At 42.2% G+C, this 19,134-nt stretch overlaps 2 protein-coding genes across 9 annotated transcripts in view; one reads left to right on the top strand and one right to left on the bottom strand.

Annotated features, from left to right (window-relative positions):
* LOC126872487 (neo-calmodulin-like) overlaps nucleotides 1-19,134 on the top strand; it is an 83,291-nt gene that overhangs the window by 51,160 nt on the left and 12,997 nt on the right. For 4 of the 8 annotated variants that reach the window (XM_050632510.1, XM_050632512.1, XM_050632509.1 and 1 more), the window contains 2 exons: nucleotides 1,513-1,554; nucleotides 16,159-16,404. In XM_050632510.1, coding sequence (XP_050488467.1) covers nucleotides 1,513-1,554; nucleotides 16,159-16,404 — 288 coding nt within the window. Of the gene's footprint in view, nucleotides 1-1,512; nucleotides 1,555-16,158; nucleotides 16,405-17,459; nucleotides 18,242-19,134 lie in introns of those variants that run through there. The other 4 variants (XM_050632513.1, XM_050632514.1, XM_050632511.1 and 1 more) reach the window with 2 other exon arrangements.
* LOC126872488 (troponin C-like) lies at nucleotides 7,267-13,050 on the bottom strand. Its single transcript, XM_050632516.1, has 5 exons — nucleotides 12,836-13,050; nucleotides 12,487-12,505; nucleotides 11,338-11,481; nucleotides 8,659-8,907; nucleotides 7,267-7,564 (listed from the first exon to the last, which is right to left on the bottom strand). Exons 1-5 carry the CDS (start codon nucleotides 12,836-12,838, stop codon nucleotides 7,536-7,538), a joined length of 444 nt encoding a protein of 147 aa, XP_050488473.1. The 5' UTR covers nucleotides 12,839-13,050; the 3' UTR covers nucleotides 7,267-7,535.

The following is a 19,134-nucleotide window of genomic DNA, read 5'->3' as shown; positions in this document are numbered from 1 at the left end:
ACAATGCCAACTCTCGAGCAACCGAGTAAGTCGCGGCAACGAAACGTTGCCTTTCTTCTTATTTCGCTTTTTCTTTTCCGAGACGAGAGAAACTATTACTCATAACTGTCCACGAAAAATACGTGCATACTATCTGCGATTTATATTCGCAGCGTAAGTTGCCACGAAGCAAGTACAGACAAATTCATAGAAAATTTAATCTTCTACCGTCCTTTTTTATTCGCCGTATTCTTTGATTCGATATTAATTAAAATTCTTTTAGACGCCCCTTTTGGACTATAAAGTGAAAGATCCGTCCGATCGAAAACATTTGCACGCCACTAGAGCGATATGATATACATATCGTAACGTTTTACATCGTAAAAGATATTTGGAGTTAAATTAATACTGTTGAGTTTGGTCGAGAACTTATTATCAAGGACGGTATAATTATCAGAATTGGGATCGGTCGCAAGGCACGTATTAAGCTAATTGGCCCGTAAACATCGAGGAAACTGGCAGGAAGAAACGCGTGCGACAGTTTTCACAAGTTTGAGATTCATGCGGAGAACGCGGCAGTGGTGAAAACGCTGCAAGTACGCGGCAAGTTTAATCTGCACACGTTTCACGAAACGATCGACACGAACCACTTACTTTCTATTTTTTCACGAGATACTATCTTTCTCGCTTCTCCTAAACGCTTTGATTGTACAGAAAAACGAGCTACATATGACTGTGAAAAACACGAAAACTGGCCTCGTAATTGTTCAACACTGAGAACCCACGCTATGCTGTCGTATATGTTCAGTGTGCACTGCTGTTAATACGCTGTACTACCATGATACCGTGTTTGCGAATTTGACAAATGTCCACGAGCTCAGTTCACGTAATTGCACCAGCAGGGAAGATTCCATTTCGAGAAATAACTTTATACCTTTTATATGGAATGTCTTATTTCAATCTATAATCACAAATTACTCCTAAATTATTTGATGTATGGAAAAACGATCGAATGCTTTCGAGAAGACACAATCTGGTGCAATTAGTTTTAATTTTATTTATATGACTATTATATGGCTTCTACGTGACCATTTACAAAAATAACACCAGATCTTATCTTCTTCGAAATCAATTAATTTTTCTTGGGACCATTTTTTGGACGCAACAAGCAATTCACCAGTAATTTGTAATTACAGATTATTCGATATATTACAAGAGACATCCTGAAAAGTTTAGCTCTGTCACAAAGACATCTTCCCTGCTTGCACGTCGAACCAAAGATTTTTATCGTAACAACGTTCTTTCCCCTGTCTAGGTGTAACGCAACAAACTGACCCAAAAGTATACGCGCGTACCCGTAACTCTGCAAATTGTCACAGTCATACTCTTATTCTTCTACTCTCTATACCATTCCGTGTTATATGTAACCATCTTACTATTCTATGTATCTATATTCTATAGCATATCTCTATTTGTACTTTTCCAACTGCAGTGTGTGGTGATTGGTGACCTGTACTGTACTTGTGTTTACAGGCCCGCAGCGCCAGTACAAGTAGCTTTAGAAGCCTGAGCCAGGTACATACCAAAATGACATAATCCACATATAGCTGAGAAATTAGTTAATTACTAGCTATTACTTTTAGCTGGAAATAGCTAGACACTTAGAATCTAGACACTACATGCTCGTGCGTAGATGCGTAGAGTGCGCGCGATCCTCGCGTTCCAATTTCGTGGAACACGACGATTAAACTGTCCAGTTTACATTCTATTACTACGATCATGATCATCGTCGGACCGATTAACGTTTACAGCGAGACGAATAAACGCGTGGTCGGCCCTAGTTGCGCGATTAATCGACTATAAACGAACGCTTTACTACGGGACAGTGTAAACATTAGGCTGGACTATGACATGGTTTAAAGACCCTTCTAATCGCATTTTCCAGATAAATATCCAACTTTAGTACACGGTCATGTATGGTACATGCATGTTGACGGTTTGTTTTGTCTTCCTACACACAGAGCCGCAGGAATGGTGAATGAAGCTTGCCGCCCACACGCACACCCTTTCTATACTTATTACGTATATGTATATATATGATACTCCTCACCGAACACCACTCAGTAGATCATGCATGTCTAACTCGCCTGCCTTAGCGTAGGTCACTGATCTATTCGTGCATCCCCTCTCTTTCTTAATCTCTCTTTCTCTTTCACTTTCTCATTCTTTTCCTTCTTCTTCTTCTTCTTCTTCTTGACACAATTCGCCGGGAGATCTTTATAAAAGGAGTTAACGTAAGTACATAGAGGAGAAAAAAAAAGGAATAATCTGATTGGTATTGCGACATGACTGTGCAACGGCGCTCGATTTGCAAGTAGAATTGGATGTTTCTCGACGAACGCGAGTTTCAACTTCTCAGACTCTGCGTCGCCTTGCTCAATACGGACGACTCGAGTCGGCGACGCGGAGTGTGTTAGGTCGTGAACATACGGCAAGCAGTGAACGGCGAGATTGGCATTTGGAACATCGGCATTAACTGTGCCATTACTTGTTTCGTCGCTCCGTATGTTCGCGGCCTTATTCGCGACGCACCGTGATTTACACGCCGCGTTAATCCCGTAGTATGCGCTCGTTACTTCCCCGAGAGCGAAGTTTAAAACAATTGCTCTGATGGCGGGGCAATTACATAATTTTTCTCGAAAGACTCTTTCGATGTTCTCGAGTAGATTGAGAGCTCGGAGAACAAAGAAACCGGGGACGTAAGTCTTTGACTAACGCCTTTTACTCTCATTCCCAGTCGCTCTTTTGGCTCGTAATTTATTCTTGCCTCGACTTTCAGTCATGAGTCGGTCCGCCCGTAGCGTTTCTCTTCGACTTTGCATATTAATCACGCGAACCGCGCCTCTTCGAGCTATTTAAACGGGAATCGTTTTATCTCGGAAATACTGGACTGCAATGCGAGCGACGGGGCGTGGTGCCACGGCTGCGCTTTTCGACGCGAATCGAATCTTCGCGAGATACCTGGTCGCTCCATTTCGAATGGGAAACGACTCTTCACAATTTGGAATCTGAAACTCTTGCTACTGAAACTGAGAGAAGAATATCGACAAACCGCTTAAAGCGGAACAAGGGTATACCGTCGATGGTGTCATCGATATTTGTCGGTGCATTTCATGGCTCATCCACGGCTGGGCCGATCTATCGTTTCCGTGAAGCCTGAAACCGGCAGGGCAACGAATTCCTTTCGCCCGATAAAATATACGGGTGCCGGTGTCGTTCGAACAAACCCATTTTCACGAGAGAGCGGGAAGAGATCTCTTTTGGAAACAAATGGCCCGAAAAAGCCCCGGCATCGTAGATTAAGAGAAGAAAATCGGGTGAATGGCATCTTAGGTCCCTCGTTCGGAGCACCCTTCTCGACAAGTAGTCGTCTCGGATATAAAAGCAATAAGAGTTGGCGGCAAGAGTCTTTGAATGTAGCCGGGAAGGCAGTAGGTTTGGGTTGAGGATGGTTCGGGTTGAGAAGGACGATCGATAGCTTGCCTGCACCCTCGTCGTCGGTGTTGTCGTGGCCATTCCTTAATTATTAATTGCATTCACCTACTTCTAGTTGCTGTATCGTAAGTGCAGTGACACGTTCCAAGGTCACGAATCCCCATGTTTATTCACTCGATTCCCCTCCTCTCTTCGTCTGTTCGTACAAGCCTTTACACTTACCTCCGACGTTGTCGCGCGGTATTTGCGCGCTTCTTGTCGATGCTCATCGCTTCAACCTCATTGAACATTCTAACGACAGACATATATATATATATATATATATATATATATATATATATATATATATATATATATAAGCATTTAGTGTTATATAAAGTGTTTCGAAATTTGATTGAAACAGTTACGAGACACGAGTCGTGATTATTATAGTGTTCACTTATATGAATGAAGCAACGAACAGAGTTCAAGCAGTACTCTCGTAACTTCTAGAATATGTACATTTTCAGATTGCTTTCAAACTTAATTAGTATAACCGTGATAGTCGAATCTTGCTATAGCGCTAATGAAATATCAAACTGTTTCGTATAACGCGCATAATACACGCGTTCGTAAAAGATTTCTAGAACTGTTAGGATAATTTCACGAGCCACTGTAAATCCGACATACTCGACGATTACTGTAATGCTCTCGCTAAGTGTTCCAAAATATTGAAACGCGTTTCTGGAAATTCATTCTACGTTGCTCCAACGTTGCTTCCCTCTATAATTTTGATAAACCAAACGTACAGCCGTGAGTTGGCACCTGCTGTACACCGGGGCTGTTCCCTCGGGAATATGTCGAATACCCATCACTCTCGATGACACGCGTCAATCTATCGATACGATTTAATCGACTGCTACTCTTCACGCCTCGATGACTGCTCACCCGTGAACGCTGGCTACAAAAATGTTCTTTCACGTTGGAATAGTACACGTCGTTCGGCGAGCAGCGACGTGGAAAAGTCGTATAAAACACTGAAAATAGAAACGTAACGGCGTCCGAGGTATACGAACACAATCTAGGTCGCACTTATTGTAATTGCTCTTCAGGGTTACATTATATTTTTCCTTTTGTTGCCCCGTGTAACGAGACTCGGCGCTTTTTCGCAGCAAAACGCGCTGCAAACGATTTTCACGTGAACTTTAAACGTTCGCAAGCGCTTTCAACGACCGCCTTTAACTTCGGTTAACCTCGAAAAAATGTACGCAAACGTAGTACAGTCGACTTGACCAAAATTTCGCTTTAGGAGAACTGATTTAGGAGAATACTTATTAAAGAAACGATCAATTAACTAGAAACTAGAAGAAATTGTAACATCTTCGTTGAAACATTTTTATTCCTGTTTCGTATCAACCCTATGTGCGCAAACTGAATTGTTTATGTCCACGTTTAAGCTTTTGCCGTTTTAGGGTTTGAAAAAGTCAGAGAAAATGGGTGTACACTGATTCGATATTTTACTGAATCGTGCAACCAATTTTCAGTCAAATATTAAGAAGGTTTCTCAGAAAGAGACAAAGATTTGAGAATGAAATTTCTGTGGGTTGCCTATACGAAGGGTCCAGAATAAAAATAGAAATAAATTATCCTCGTACGAAAATAAAATTATTCGGCTTCCCGAAGGATTCGATTATCGCGTGTCACTATTAATCCGGATAACCAAACTTCCACTGTAGCTCCGCCTTATTTGACTTGCTTTTGAACCACCTTCGATGCCCGTCGATACATCTGCATCGCTCCTTTGAATCTTCGATATATTTTTACGCGACCTACCAATCCTCCGGATCATCTACTAGCTAGGTTATAGCTTTTCAAGGACGGTTGCAGTCGGCCCCAATTATTGATCCTTTGAAAGCGGCTTCCGGGTCTCGCTCGCAAACACTCGGACAAAACTTGAGTGGGTGAAACAGCCGGGGCCGGACCTGGAGCCGTGGTGGAGTCCTGTGTGGAGAGAGGAACGAGAGAGCCGACTAAAATGGAAGGAAGGAAGTCGAAGGGGCAAAAGCTGAAAGCGGAGCATGAGTGACGGGTGGCAATGGGTGTCTCTGAACGTTCTCAGCGGATCCTCGACTCCTCGCTCTCACGCTTTTCCCAATCTTTTGGGGACAATTCTGACTTCCAGATCTCGAGATCGATCGTTCAGAATTGCTCTGTCAAGAAACCAGATTATCTTCGTTGTTCTGACGTCTATAACCTCAGTTTCCATTGGTTTGTCTTGATGCCTATTACATTGGCTTTCTTAATGAGAAACTATCGAGGATTATGATAATACGGTGGCTCGTAATAAAAACAATCTTGGTCAATTACGTAACGCTTTCTGGTTATCAGAAATAGGACATACGGTGGAATCTATCTATATCCTGACTTATTGTCGAACGAAAATTAACTGGTTTTATACAAACAACCTTCAAAGTTGCTTCCTATCGTAATAGCTTTTTTTCAAATGAACAGAGTTATTCCTACTGGTAAGATAGTTATTTTAAAGTATACGGAATCGATGTTTTCTTAAGCGTTCACACGTATCGACGTAATTTACTCTGATAACAGCGCTTGAAGGAAACGTAGTTCAAATGACGGTAGGTTGTTGACTTTGCAAAGTTCATAACTTCATGATTTATGAATCGATTTAATGGAAAACTGAAATTGTTGGATATTTTAATTTCAGATGGCATGCACAGCCGAAGAAAAGATCAAAGGATCGAGGCTTGTTTTTGACAATGAACTCTTCAATTTCTCTCACTGCAAATGTCATCTTTCATATATCATTCATTTGGAGTAGCCTGTAAAGGTCAGTCTACCATCACCAATTTCCAAGCTGGAAAAACCAAAGGTTCGAAATGCTAGGTAATCGTAAACACCGGTGAAATCGTATCCATTGCCTATACTGTATAACCTCGATAGTCCGGCTGATATATGCAGAACGCGAAGCTATAAAGTATAGAGACCTCGACCTTGCAGCAAGTCGATGCCCGAGTTGATCGAATAAGTGGCCTTCACGGAATTCGAACACGATCCTACTGCACGCTCAGCGATTTGCTCGCCGGAGATCCTTGATGAATATCCCATACAAGTTTGCCGCTTTTAAGGAGACAGGAAATTATTAGGCGCGTCGAGCTACGAGTATCTAACGGGTGTCGGTTAAAATTTAGAAATACGACCTGTTCGTGCCATGACACGTTATGACACGCGAATTATACTTGGAAAAGGCGCTGTCATTTCAGTGGACGTGCTTTCAAGCGAATTATTAAAGTTCAGCAGGGCCTCAGTCAGATCGGTCAAGTTAAGCGACTCGGGTCCTCTTGCACAATAATCTATCAGCTAATAACGTTAGCGAATCGATAAGCCACAGGTTAGAGGTTAGAGAATTTTTTCTTTATAATTTTACAAATTTCTATCTCACGTGGAATAATAGGATAATTTGTCACACGTGAAACTTGGTTGTAAAATTTCATATGATTTATTATAACGCTTATTGTTATTATATAAGAAGATCTATCGATACTAGTGATTTATGAGTTGTAAAATCTCGCTAATAATATTAGTTCAATTGTGCAAGAGAGCCCTGAACCTTAAAAAGAATCGGTTTCACGGTTTCGCAGATGTCCATTCATCATACGAACTGAAGAATAATGGCCGTTCACCGATTCCTGTGTGCTGCTATAACTTACGTCGATCACTTGACGTTGAGTATCAAACAAACTCGAATAGCGTTTCGCCGTTTTCGATTGGAGCGGAATAAAAATGGTCTTCTCGTGCGGTCGGTAAAGGCAACGTTTAATCGGATACTTAATGATTTCGGTACACTGTGAGTGAACAAACGCGCGGGAAAAAAATGATGTTCGATGAAGTCTCGTTGATCCCTTGCTCGTTTTTGACCGAAATGAATAATGTGTACCCGACTTTCTCCCGTGGAATTTCAATTTCAAGAGAGAGAGAACTCCTCGTCCACGATTAATGAGAGTATCGTAGGAAGAAAATGCAGGCGTTCCTTTCACGCGAGATGGTGAATTTTCTGGTGGAGCTTAATCGCCGGTCATCATCTCCATGAATTCTGCAACACAAAAATTAATAAGATTAGCTTTCGCGCTACGATGTAGTCGAACGATGCTACGTGTGTGGTGATTAAAAAATTCCATTTTGATCCACTTGCTATTAAAATTTGTTTTCCTTCGCTGTAGAGATTGACGATGATATACACTTCGGTCATAAATACTTCGATGCGATTCTACTCTTCATATTTTATAGTATGAGGGCAATGGGAATAACTAAAAGATAAAAAATACTAACTACGTTCAATTTGAACTGAACGTCGGCAGAATTGCTTTGCGGTAACATTAAAAATTAAAGAATGTTCTTTTTCTTTTAAAATTGACGGATGCCTTTCCATTACGTATTTCTTTCGGTATAATCGAAGAAATTAATTACGCAGCAGAGATAATCAAGAACGTTGGTTCGATGAAAGGGAGAGAGATCATGTTCAGCTGATACCTCTTTACAAATCTTATTTTCGGTAAGGGTTCGTATGGTCGACTGACGCGGGATAAGCCGAAATATTATTGCGAGGTAGTCCTTTTCATTTCGTCACAGCGCCAAGAAAATGCTTCTCCTGGAAAGCAAGTAGGTCGTATCCTTGATCCTTTATACGGCCTCCTCGCAGTTTTTTGAAAGAAGCTTTGGAACGTTGGTATTAAGACGTTCAAGGTTTAATCAAGCCCTCGTGCAAGCCATCGTAACGAGCTCCATAGATAGGAGAAGCTAGTCGAAAAGTTCACGTTGCCAATATCGTAACCATTTTTTCGAATCGCACTGGCAGATTTTTTTTGTAAAAAAAAAAGTATCACGTATAATTAAAACATTCTATGGCTAACAATTTTACAAATTTGGTAATCACTTCCCCGTATTAAATCTCCTAATGGTGCTATTATTTTGAAATCGTTGCTGCAATAGTAATTCCCTCAACTTCGACAGAATTTTGATAGAAAAATTGTCTAAACCAACAGGATAGTTCTTATCTAACTTTTTTAAGTTGTTCGATTGTACGAAACAAGTAGCGGTAGCAAAGTTTTGACTCGCGATGTAACGTTTCTTGTGTCAAGGGGCACGCGAACGACGGAATAGGATAATTTGAGGAAACGTGATACTCACCGTCAAAGTCAACTGTGCCAGAGCCGTCGGTATCTATTTCAGCGATCATGCCGTCCATTTGATCAGGTGTTATCTGATCATCCAGAGCTGCGAGGATCTCCCTGAGAGAGCTCGTTGGAATGTAACCGTTACCCTCCTTGTCGTAAAGCCTGAAAGCCTCTTTTAACTCCTTCTGCAGGGCCTCATCGTCCTCCTCTTGGAAGTGGCAGGCCACACGATAGAAAGAGTCGAAATCTAATTTTCCGCTGCCTGAAAGCCCAACCCAGGCCACGATTAAAAAAAAAAAATCCATCTCCAGATACTGTTCTCTCCTTCGAGGCAATTCATCGACAGTGTAAACAAGCTTCTCTCAGCCTCCTTTCCGATTCCGTTCCGCGGTCGCTTTTTCATCGATGGAAAAATATCCGAGACGATATACTTGGTAGTCTTCCAAACGCTTGCCGGGAATAAATTTCAAATTTATATCGGTCATCGAAATATAATTCTCATCGATCGACTAAGTTTGTGGGCGTGGATTTAGAGAAAAGAGAGCGGCGGTCTCTTTTGTTATGGGGGTGGACGGGAGTTCGAGCAACTTTCATTTCATAGAACTTTCATGCAACCTTCCGCAACGTTCGAGCTGCATGTGGTGATCGTTGGTTGCCTTCGTCCGAGTTTTATGACAAAATATCAGCTATTGAAAAAATACGTAGAAGCTAGAATGAAAGTTGATATTCGATGAATCACTGCCAACAGAGAACATCGTTTAATTACGACACGCTGATTTTGATCAAATTTCGCAAATTCATAAATTTTTTTAACTTTCATCTACGAGAATTGGCTATGGGAAAGTAGCTTTCGAGACTCCAGGTTGTAAACATATCTTTTGGAATATCTGAAAACCTACCAACGAATAAAAAGTCACAACTCTCAATGGATAAAACGAATCTCTATCTAAATTTGATTCCCTTCGTCGATTTGACACTGAAATTTGTATAATTGCCAGTTTAATTATGAATAGCATCCGACATCCGAAAGCACTAAATTTCTATCCCTTAGAAACAATAATTATTCCACGTGTACCATAAATCATTCGGTCGAAGCCCTTAACATCCCTTAGCATAAACAGAGTATTTGGAGTCGACATCGCCGTACAATCGTACAGAGCGAACGATATCTGCATAATAATGCGTGCTGATAAAGCTAGGATAAAGGATGCGATGTCAGCCACGAGCATTGTCTCGATTTCCGAGGCAATTCGACGAGCTTAAAGTAATTCCTTTCGGGCGACTTGGTGTCACAGATCGACGTTACGGTTGAGTATACTTCGTTCGAACGTTGTAGAGGCAAACACGGTGGCTGGAATAGTTCGATCGCGGCTTTCTTCGGCAACTTTTGCCTGTATCGTGGCGGCAACCGGGAGGGAACTGGCCAAATTCTATTTGCACGAGATACAATTAACGTAAGTCCTCGTGCAACGATTCAATTTGCAAATATTTTTTTTTTTCATTGCTTGTTGCAAGAGTTTGCTCGTTGGCAATTGAGACTGCCGATAGGCTTTTAAACAGCATATCGTGATTTTGAGTAAAAACTTACATCTGTTGATGAAAGACATGCAACTTTGCTCATTACAATTTTTGAGCAACACCTTGGACACTTTGCCACGTTAAAGACATACTTAGCGTACCAATATCACTCGGATTAATTAATTAATTTTTATAGATACAACAAAATGAACGAGTTTTTAAATAGTTTACTCTTCTTGCAATCCAACGGTATAAATTCTTTACGATCTAATGTTCCCACCAATAATCCGTAGAGCTTTTAACAATTTCCTAACAACTTCTCAGCTCTACTTTGTTGTTCTATAAGCGTCTTACTACTTTCCAGCGAGAGTGTAATTCGTTTCCATAATGCCAGACCAAAAGGCTGGCCACTACTTTTAAGTTAGTCGGCTCTTTGAATCTTCTCTCGGATATGCACGCGTGGATAAGAATTCTTTGAGGGACGCACTGTCTGATTTGTTCCGGCGGTGACTCGATATATACGCGAATAGCGAAATACGAAAAAGTAGGCTGTAGGAGGAAGCTCCGCCTCGACCCAATTCTTTTTTGCTGTAAAAAGGAGCCTACGACGAGACTTGGCGGAAGATATCTCCGTAGAAATCCTGAAAGGGACCATTCTTCCTTTTGAAAAACTAGTCAAAAGAAATCTTAACGTAGATATCAACGTATGATATCCGCCGTTTGAATAAGCCTGCTGATAAAAGAGGAAATTATCGCCAGGTAGTCTCTTTCGATTATTTCGCTCTAGTACGAGTCCATAACGTCAAGCAATCGCCCAGAAACGACGGCACAGAAATAGGGGCTGGGGTATAGGCAGTGCCATTAAAATGGATTAGGAAAACTTAAACGCTGCGTGAAACAAATACCGAAACCGCCGAGCCCTGGGAAAAGTTTCCACGCGTTCGCGTCACTTAGCTTTCGTTACCTACACACGTGTTTCGCCGTTTTCTCAGCCATTATATCATGAATTATTTGGCCCCGTTCGGTCGAACGAAGGCATCGATCCGCGGAGTACCAATGTCGTTCCAAAAATTGCTATGAAGCTCGCGAAAAATGCAATAGAATCGGAACTTCTGCTGCGTCCCAAATGCCCGTTACGTAAAAATTCGTAAAATCGCGATATATATATAAGTACCTTCTTCGTCTTCTTGTTTGAGTAGCACCTCGAGCTCGTGATCGTCGAAAGTGTGCCCTAGGGTGTTGAGGATTGTTCTTACTTTTTCCTTCTCGATCCGACCAGACTTCGTTGAATCGAACATGGAGAAGGCTCTCCTGAGCACTGTAAAATATAACGAATCACTGCTTCTGTATCGCTTATCGTTTACTTCGCCGTTATTTTGTTGGCGTACAGTAGCTGAAAGTATTCGTACGATTACCGTAGGAAATTAAGTGTACAAATTAATTAATATTCTCCGTTATTGATATAATGGTAATTTATATACTTGTGTAATTTTAAATATATTTGTAGCAAATATCTTCTAGCTTTCAAACTCTGTTTAATCTGTAATCAGATCTTATTGCAGTGCTAATGAAATTTCACACGTAATATAATTCATCAGAAGTTTCTACGAATGTTCGTACCGTACGAACGTTACATCCGTGAGCTACTGTATGTTGAATGCAGGAGTGGAGAACAAAATTTCAGGCATCTTTCACATCTCCTGAAAGATTCTGGACGCGTAATCGAAAGGCATCGATGCTTCTATTTACTTAGCTGTATTTATTTACACGGTATGCCAACGGCGTATATTAAAATAACGAGGCCAAGTAAATCAGCGGTTTATTTCGCGATACAGAGTTGGATTGCGCAATCGGAGCGCCACGTAGTACCGTGACGCGTTCCGAAACTCTGTGGATAGAACGAGGGAAAAAGCGTGGGCGGAAACGAGAAGACAGGAGGTGTAACATTTTTAAGAAATTCTCGCGTATGGACTACGGTGTTGTTCGGTCGTCGCCGCGATAAATCGATTCGATTTGGCAGAGGTTCGTAATCCGGTCTGGCCACGTTGAAGCGACAAATCTTAATGAACAACCGTACACTGGAAGGGGAAATGGTCCTTTGAAGTTCCGATGCCTCGCCAATGTAAAATACAGACCAGCTGCGACCTAAATCTTAAACATTCTCGACCTTCTTTCGACGAATAAACCATACTTGTTGACGCGTCTGGGATTTAACGAAATGCCGGCGCTGTATGCGCAGTGTCTATTTGTGCGAGCGGAATTCCGTTCCGCTTCATTTTCGCCAGTTACGGCCGAGAAGTTTCGCCTGCTCGGTTTTACTTACTTTTCAGCTGTTCGTCATCCTGAAACAAAGAAGAAATAACGTTTCGATACAATTTCACTGTTGACGATACACGAGAGAAGCACTTTTCGCTAACTGGATCCTATTCACTTCAGAAACGGCAGGCCGATCGAACGAATTTTGATAGAGTTTCTCGTTGGAGATTTAATTCTCTGTCTGTCAATTACTTCCGATATGGAAAATCGATCATAGAATCGCTGGCGTTGCGCCAAACTGCTCGATTTTCTGCCGTTTCGATACAGAATCCTCCAATCAATGCGTGCCCATGCAACAAACGTCACTAAGTTCCGCGATTTCGTTTCTCCTCCACTAAATTAACAAATTGACTAACCATCTTCGACGGTTTCAAGCAAACTGAACACGATGCGTGTGTCCCTTCGTTCTTCCACACTAATGGTTTATCCGCACTGGATATCTTTTATAAGCTCAGCTAGAACGCATGGTAGGGGAGGTGAAGAATTTCTCTCATCCCTTCCTGCGAACTATCGAAATTCACAGCTTCTCACAGCGCAGACAGACGACGCCAATTCTCACTGCTATAATGCTACCTACGATTCGCCGTGTAAACGGTTAAGTAACATGATTGAAATCACCGCTAATTTCAAGGCCGTCTATCATTCACCCTAAAGTGTTCGATCGTATGTCCATCATCTGCGCGTTCCTCTACGTCAAAATTTCTACGCGCGTCTACGAGGAAAAATATTTCATTCGTTCTGATCAAATGGAACTACTCGAGACTGCCTGAAATCAAAAACAGGGTTATCCGTGTTATTTGCGTTAAAGCGTTCCCTGTAAAAAATTTACTACGTGCGATAGAATGTAGGATACGCGATATATAACGCAAGGAATATTATTTAAATCACAGTTATACGATTGTTTTCTATATGGTTGTGAAGGCCTGCCAAAAAGTTTGAGGGAAAAAGCAATAAAATTTTCGTAGACCGCGAACGTGTTGCGAGGAGGCGGCCGAGAACACAGCGGCAGCCAGTGCAAAGAAGTGGGGGTGCTGCTATTTCAAAACATTCCAGACTATGATACTACTGCTTTCCATTCAACCACCACATCGTCCAACGCAATATATCGCCGATTCTTTTTACTGGTTACTAAGAAATTTAATATCCTCGAGACCTCGTGAATTCATGGAATTATTCTTCGAAAGAATTATCCGATACTGGCGCCTTATGCGATCGAACGAAATTGGGCAGTAAACGAAATTGTATCCGACCTACGTTGTGCTATCGACCGGAAGATGATTAAAATTCCTCTCGTTAAAATTCATGGTACAATTCATTCAGCGGCCAATGATATTTATTATCGTTCTTCGTCGACGTATAACAGCCTGTAGTAAAGATTGCGTAACAGTGTAACCTGACGCATCGTATCGTAGAGAAGAACTTTATTATTTCACGTCGAGTATGGTAAACGGTAGCAAAGTGCAGTTCTTACTGCGTTTTTTCGGTCTGCCCTCGCCAGTGATATAGTGCTTTTCGTAAGAACGCGGTAGACGGCAAACGCTATAATTATCTTGTCAGTCCCACCCACGCAGGGCATGCCATCTCTCCACTGAATTATTATTTGAATAAACTGGCGATATTTTTAGAATGTCCAATACCAATTGAGAGTCGCTCTATATTTATACCTGAGCCTACCTTACCGAGTAATTGGGCGAACGGTCGACGAACTTGCGTTAAGCCTTTCATTTCGTTAAGCGGTCCCTATGGATCGTTCACATTCTTCGATCTATTAAAAAATATCTGAATTCTTCGGCGAATCTTCTACATTTATTTTTATTTCAGCTTTGGTTTTTCAACCTTTCGTTCTGAATGATCGTGTAGCCCAGATTTTTTTCGGCTTCCTTTTAACGTGACCAAGGTTCTTCCTCTTGGCCTCGATGGGGCATTACGCGTAGCTCGATCGGCAGTTTGTATCAACTAACTCGATTTATTTTCTGCTGGCGGACATCCGCGCCATCGGAATCCGACTTGGTTCCAGAGATTCGAATCTGCTCGATTGTTCGTCACAGGAACGAAGGAGCAGTTTGCAGGCTCCTATCGTCCGTTTATTCCGCGATAACGACGATATTCGATTTACAGATTCGATCCGTTTTCGATCTATCGCTCTTGCAATGTCTCCCCGAAGGTTTTTCGAACGAGATTGTACCATCGGCGATCATTTCTGTCTGTGTACGTATTTATCAATCGTTGCTGGCTCGATTGTTACGCCGGCGATCTTTATTAGAGGGCGTAAAACAGGAACAAAAGGAATGAATTCCTATCGAGATGTTGCGATCAAACGGATAAACGTAAACGCGTCAGCTAATTAATTCCCAGTGGAAAAGCGGGCAAGAAACTAAAGTCAAGACTCGTTGGCGCCGATGATCGAAATCTCGGAAAGTACCATGGATCGTTCTATTGCGTGTCATTAGCAGAAATCCGAGAACAATGGCATGGGATGTACCTCGACCTCGAAACGTTGACTCGACGCTTAGTCGAATTCTTTGCCGGTAATTAAGGATATTGTTCATCCTGAGACTTTAGATTTTTATCTCGGCGGGAAAAAACGAATTTTTATTCGGATCAGAGAGAATTGCAGACTCCTCGATTATTCCAGAGCTCGTTTCTCGTTAGCCGTCGCCCGTATTTTCCACCTCTGTGCCACAACTATCCGAACGTCCGAACGTATTGGAAAACCTTTTTTCGATTAAATCATTTCACCGAAAGACTGAGAGACAGATTTGTTCGCAGATTAAACGACTAATTGTAAAATGTGGACAAAAGGTTGCAATAATTACGAATCACGGTTTGCTCGATCTGTGATACGAAAGACGCTCCATATAGTTCGACTTTGATGTATATGCAAGTTGCATCGATTGCATCTCGCGAGAAGTTCTGTCTCGAAAAGAGATTTTTCAGTGAACGCATAAAAATTCAGACTGATCGGGCAGTCCGCATATTTTTGTATAAACAGATCGGAAAGGTAGATAGAGAGGTGAAGGGCATCAGAGATAACTTTGTGAACGGGACAAAAGAGATTCGCGAACAGCGATGGCCCAGTTTCGCTTTTGGCTATAACAGCGAACTGTGTGCTCGATAAACAACCGTTATTTTGCAATTCCTAATGTTCATCTTGTCCGCGTCCTGGCGGAGCTCGTAAATTCACGAAGTGTTTCCCCGCGAGTAAACGCAATTGCCAACGACCGTCTTCGAGACTGTCCCTCGAGCCGATGCTCTACAGAATTTTGATCCTTCTAATTATATCGCCTGTTTCAGCAAGAGAATATTCACCACAGAATATTCTCGCGATTGCTCTCGTTGCAGTCCAGTTGAAGGTCGATGCGGGAGTTGTTCACACGTCCGAGTAATTAAACCCGGAGGAGGAATTATATAAGCACGTAATAACATTCGTTTAAAAGTCGCGGAGCAAAGCGAGAAAAAAAAGAAGAAGATGAATTTCAGCGTGACCTCGCTTCCCGATAATTTAATTCCCGTTCGGTACGACTGAGCGGAACAATTCGAACGATGCTGCGCTTTGATTACCCTCGAAATTCCAGCGATTCGTTTAAGTGGGAAGAAAAGCGCGGTACACGTCCGATAGAAGTATCTTTGTTATCGATAGTCAAGATATCTAACAGTGGTGTTTTATTTCCGATAATAGGCTCGCAACAAACCAGCAGATGGAGTAGGCCATGTGAATCAAAAGGGCTCGACAGGTCAAAAAGCGCCATTGACAGCCGGGCAGAAGGTGGCGCCTGGTGCGAAAGTTGCAGCGAAGCCAGCTCAGAAACCCTCTGCTCAAAAGGGACAGGTTAAGGTTACGCCGAAAGCAGCTTCCGTGAAGACTGGCAAGAATAAAAAGAAGGGCCAGAGGCAGCAGTACGACCTTATCGTTACCATAAATCTGGTGAGTAAGAATAATTTCTCTCCGGAGCGTTTAGTTGCAAGCGTCAGCTGCAGTAGAAACGGGTAGTCGTAGTCGGACGCGCCGCGTTTTACTCTAATACCGACTAGACAGCGTGCAGTAGAAACGGACTGTCGTCTACTAGACGCGTCTGATCTAGACCTTCCTCCTCCATTAGATGGTAGCACAGGTCGTAGAAGAAAAACGTGTCGAAAAAGCTGTATTTCTATCACGCTATCGTATCTTGTATGTGGATCTTCTTTTATTTATAAGCAGATAGAATTGAGAAATAGGTGGTCATTTAACATCCGCGCGTGTCGCAAGCAAAGGTTAATTCATTGACGCAAGAGATACGATCGAATAGAACGCGGAACGAGTTTTCCATTATCTAAATTGCCTTTGTGTATCGTTATTTTCAAACGCGGGGCGCCAGTGTTTGTATCAATACGGAACGTCCGTAAAAATAACCATTGCGGCTGCATTTTAAGAGATTCACACGTGCGACAAAGCAGGTCAGGGTGTCCGTGATTTTTCGTCGCGACGCCCCAGAAATAGTATCAGACACTTTCACCTTCTCCCTCGAGAAACTATACTTTCGTGGAGAAAGATAAATACCATATTAACGAAATATCGATTACGTTTGTGGACAATAGGCAGGCATTATTTTGAGTTCAAGAAACTTGATTCTCATTGGCAAACGGAACACTGTAACAGTCCGATTATGCAAGACCAACATCGTCCAAAGTTAGATCCTGCAAAATATTTGCCGCCATCTCTGTAATTGCAGTCGATGTCCGTTTAAATCATTGTTGATTCAGTAGACTAGGCGTGCCTTACTATTGGCAACCAGCGTTACTAGAGTCCTTTTAGTCGAGCAATCGCGAACAGGTGTAAAGCGAGTCGCGCGTAAAGGTACTCGCCTTCGCGACTACGAACGAGCATACATCCTTCCCCATTTTCGACAATCGTGTTTTCGGGAACGCGCATCGTTTGGCAGACTGTGCCATCAACGCGAGCAACTTGCCATTAACGAAACAGGACGAAGGAGAAAAAAGGATGGACTGCGAAGTAAACAAGGAAAGAACTGCCAACCAATGGTCGGAGTCCACTGACAAGTTAAAAACAGCCGAAGGTTGTCGAAAAGCTCGCACTCTGTCCTAACTCGAATAATACGACCGTAGATAATTACGAGTATCAGTTTTGTGGTTCGTTCGAGCTGACACGAATGGCCAGCTTGAGGTCTTTGACTCTACTCCACTCGTTTGTCATTCGGAATATGATTTATCACGGATGCGTATTGAAAAGTTGACTGCGGAGAGAATTAAGTTCGCGTAGGACTGCACGTGACATGTCGTTCGGGAGGGGAGAATCAGAATGAATTCGAGACGAGACGAAGGACCCGGCGGCACCAACAAGCGGTGACGTTACCGCTCGCTAGTCCATAAATATTATTTGTGTTCGGTCCTGTAGTCGCGCTAGTTCGATTGACGCGTGGCAGCCTCTTCGCAGCGAGAGACGGAAATTTATTCGTGCGACGAGAAAAAGCTTGGGCGAGGCTTTGTTTCTGCGCTTCTTATTTTAAAAGGCACCAGTGAAATTAAAGAGTTTCTTCAGAGAATCTGAAAAAACGAAACATCGTTCACGGAACACGTCCATTGTCGGGGACAAATGTAAATTTAAAAAGTGCCTTGTACAGAGCCAGCTGTAATCGTGTTAATCGGTAAAATTAGTACACGTGATCGTCCTCGATATGGCAGACGCGGAAGAAAAGTACACAACCGCCTATGGAAAACTGCGAAGATTGACGAGTACTATAGATGGTCAGATTCGACAAATAAGCGTGAGTAACGATTGCATTCGAACTATTCTTTGAACCCTGCGATCCTGTAATTTATTACGCTTCGATCTTGCTTTCATTTTAATGAGAGGAAAGAACTATTAGTATTCTAAGAAAATCTTTAACACGGAATTGGAACGGGTAGTAATACATATTAATAACGAAGCTCTCAGAAATCAAAGATCCGCTCCACTTCTTGCAAATTTCTCAACTTCATCGCTCAAGTACGCAATTAATGTTCAGTTTTCAGGAAAGGAATAACTTATTATCTTAATATCACATTTTCTTCGAGCTTGATAGACATTGTAAATGTTGAAAAGAATGAAACAGGGTTAAAAAATTATTCTGATCGATCGTATACTTGAATTTACTTTTGATACGTTCAATGTGCTTTTGATACGTCGCAACTATAGCATTCGACACGCATTATCTTTGCCGGTATTAAATCGCATCTGTCGAACTGTTATCTATTAGCCGCGTGTTAGAGTCGGCGGCGCAGAATTCAAAGGAGTCTGGTAAATATATAAATGCAGGCACGTTCACTCGTAAAATCCAGCTGACTTTTCACGAGTTTATGCGAACCGCTCTCGGAACTGTTGAAAAAGGACGTGACCCAGTTGAATACCGACTCTATTTGCTTCGAAAGAACTTCGAAGCATCGAAGCAAGAGCTTTCGGCTAAGACGGGTCCATTCGACAGATTCTCCTGTCCCACAGTGCTTACGATTACCGAGGATATCCACGAACGTAATCCGTGAAAGTCATTTCGAAGTGACATCGCTGAACGTTTCCAGAATATCGAATAGACAACCTGTTCGTTCTGGAATTCTCAATTAATGCGAAACCATATGTCGCGAAACAGAACGAGCAGCTGATCTTACTTTGTCTGGCAAAACT

This window comes from Bombus huntii, chromosome 13 (assembly GCF_024542735.1).
Source record: "Bombus huntii isolate Logan2020A chromosome 13, iyBomHunt1.1, whole genome shotgun sequence".
In the NCBI taxonomy this organism is placed as follows: domain Eukaryota; kingdom Metazoa; phylum Arthropoda; class Insecta; order Hymenoptera; family Apidae; genus Bombus; species Bombus huntii.
Note: the sequence above shows the minus strand (reverse complement) of the source record. Positions and strands in the feature narration are given on the sequence as shown.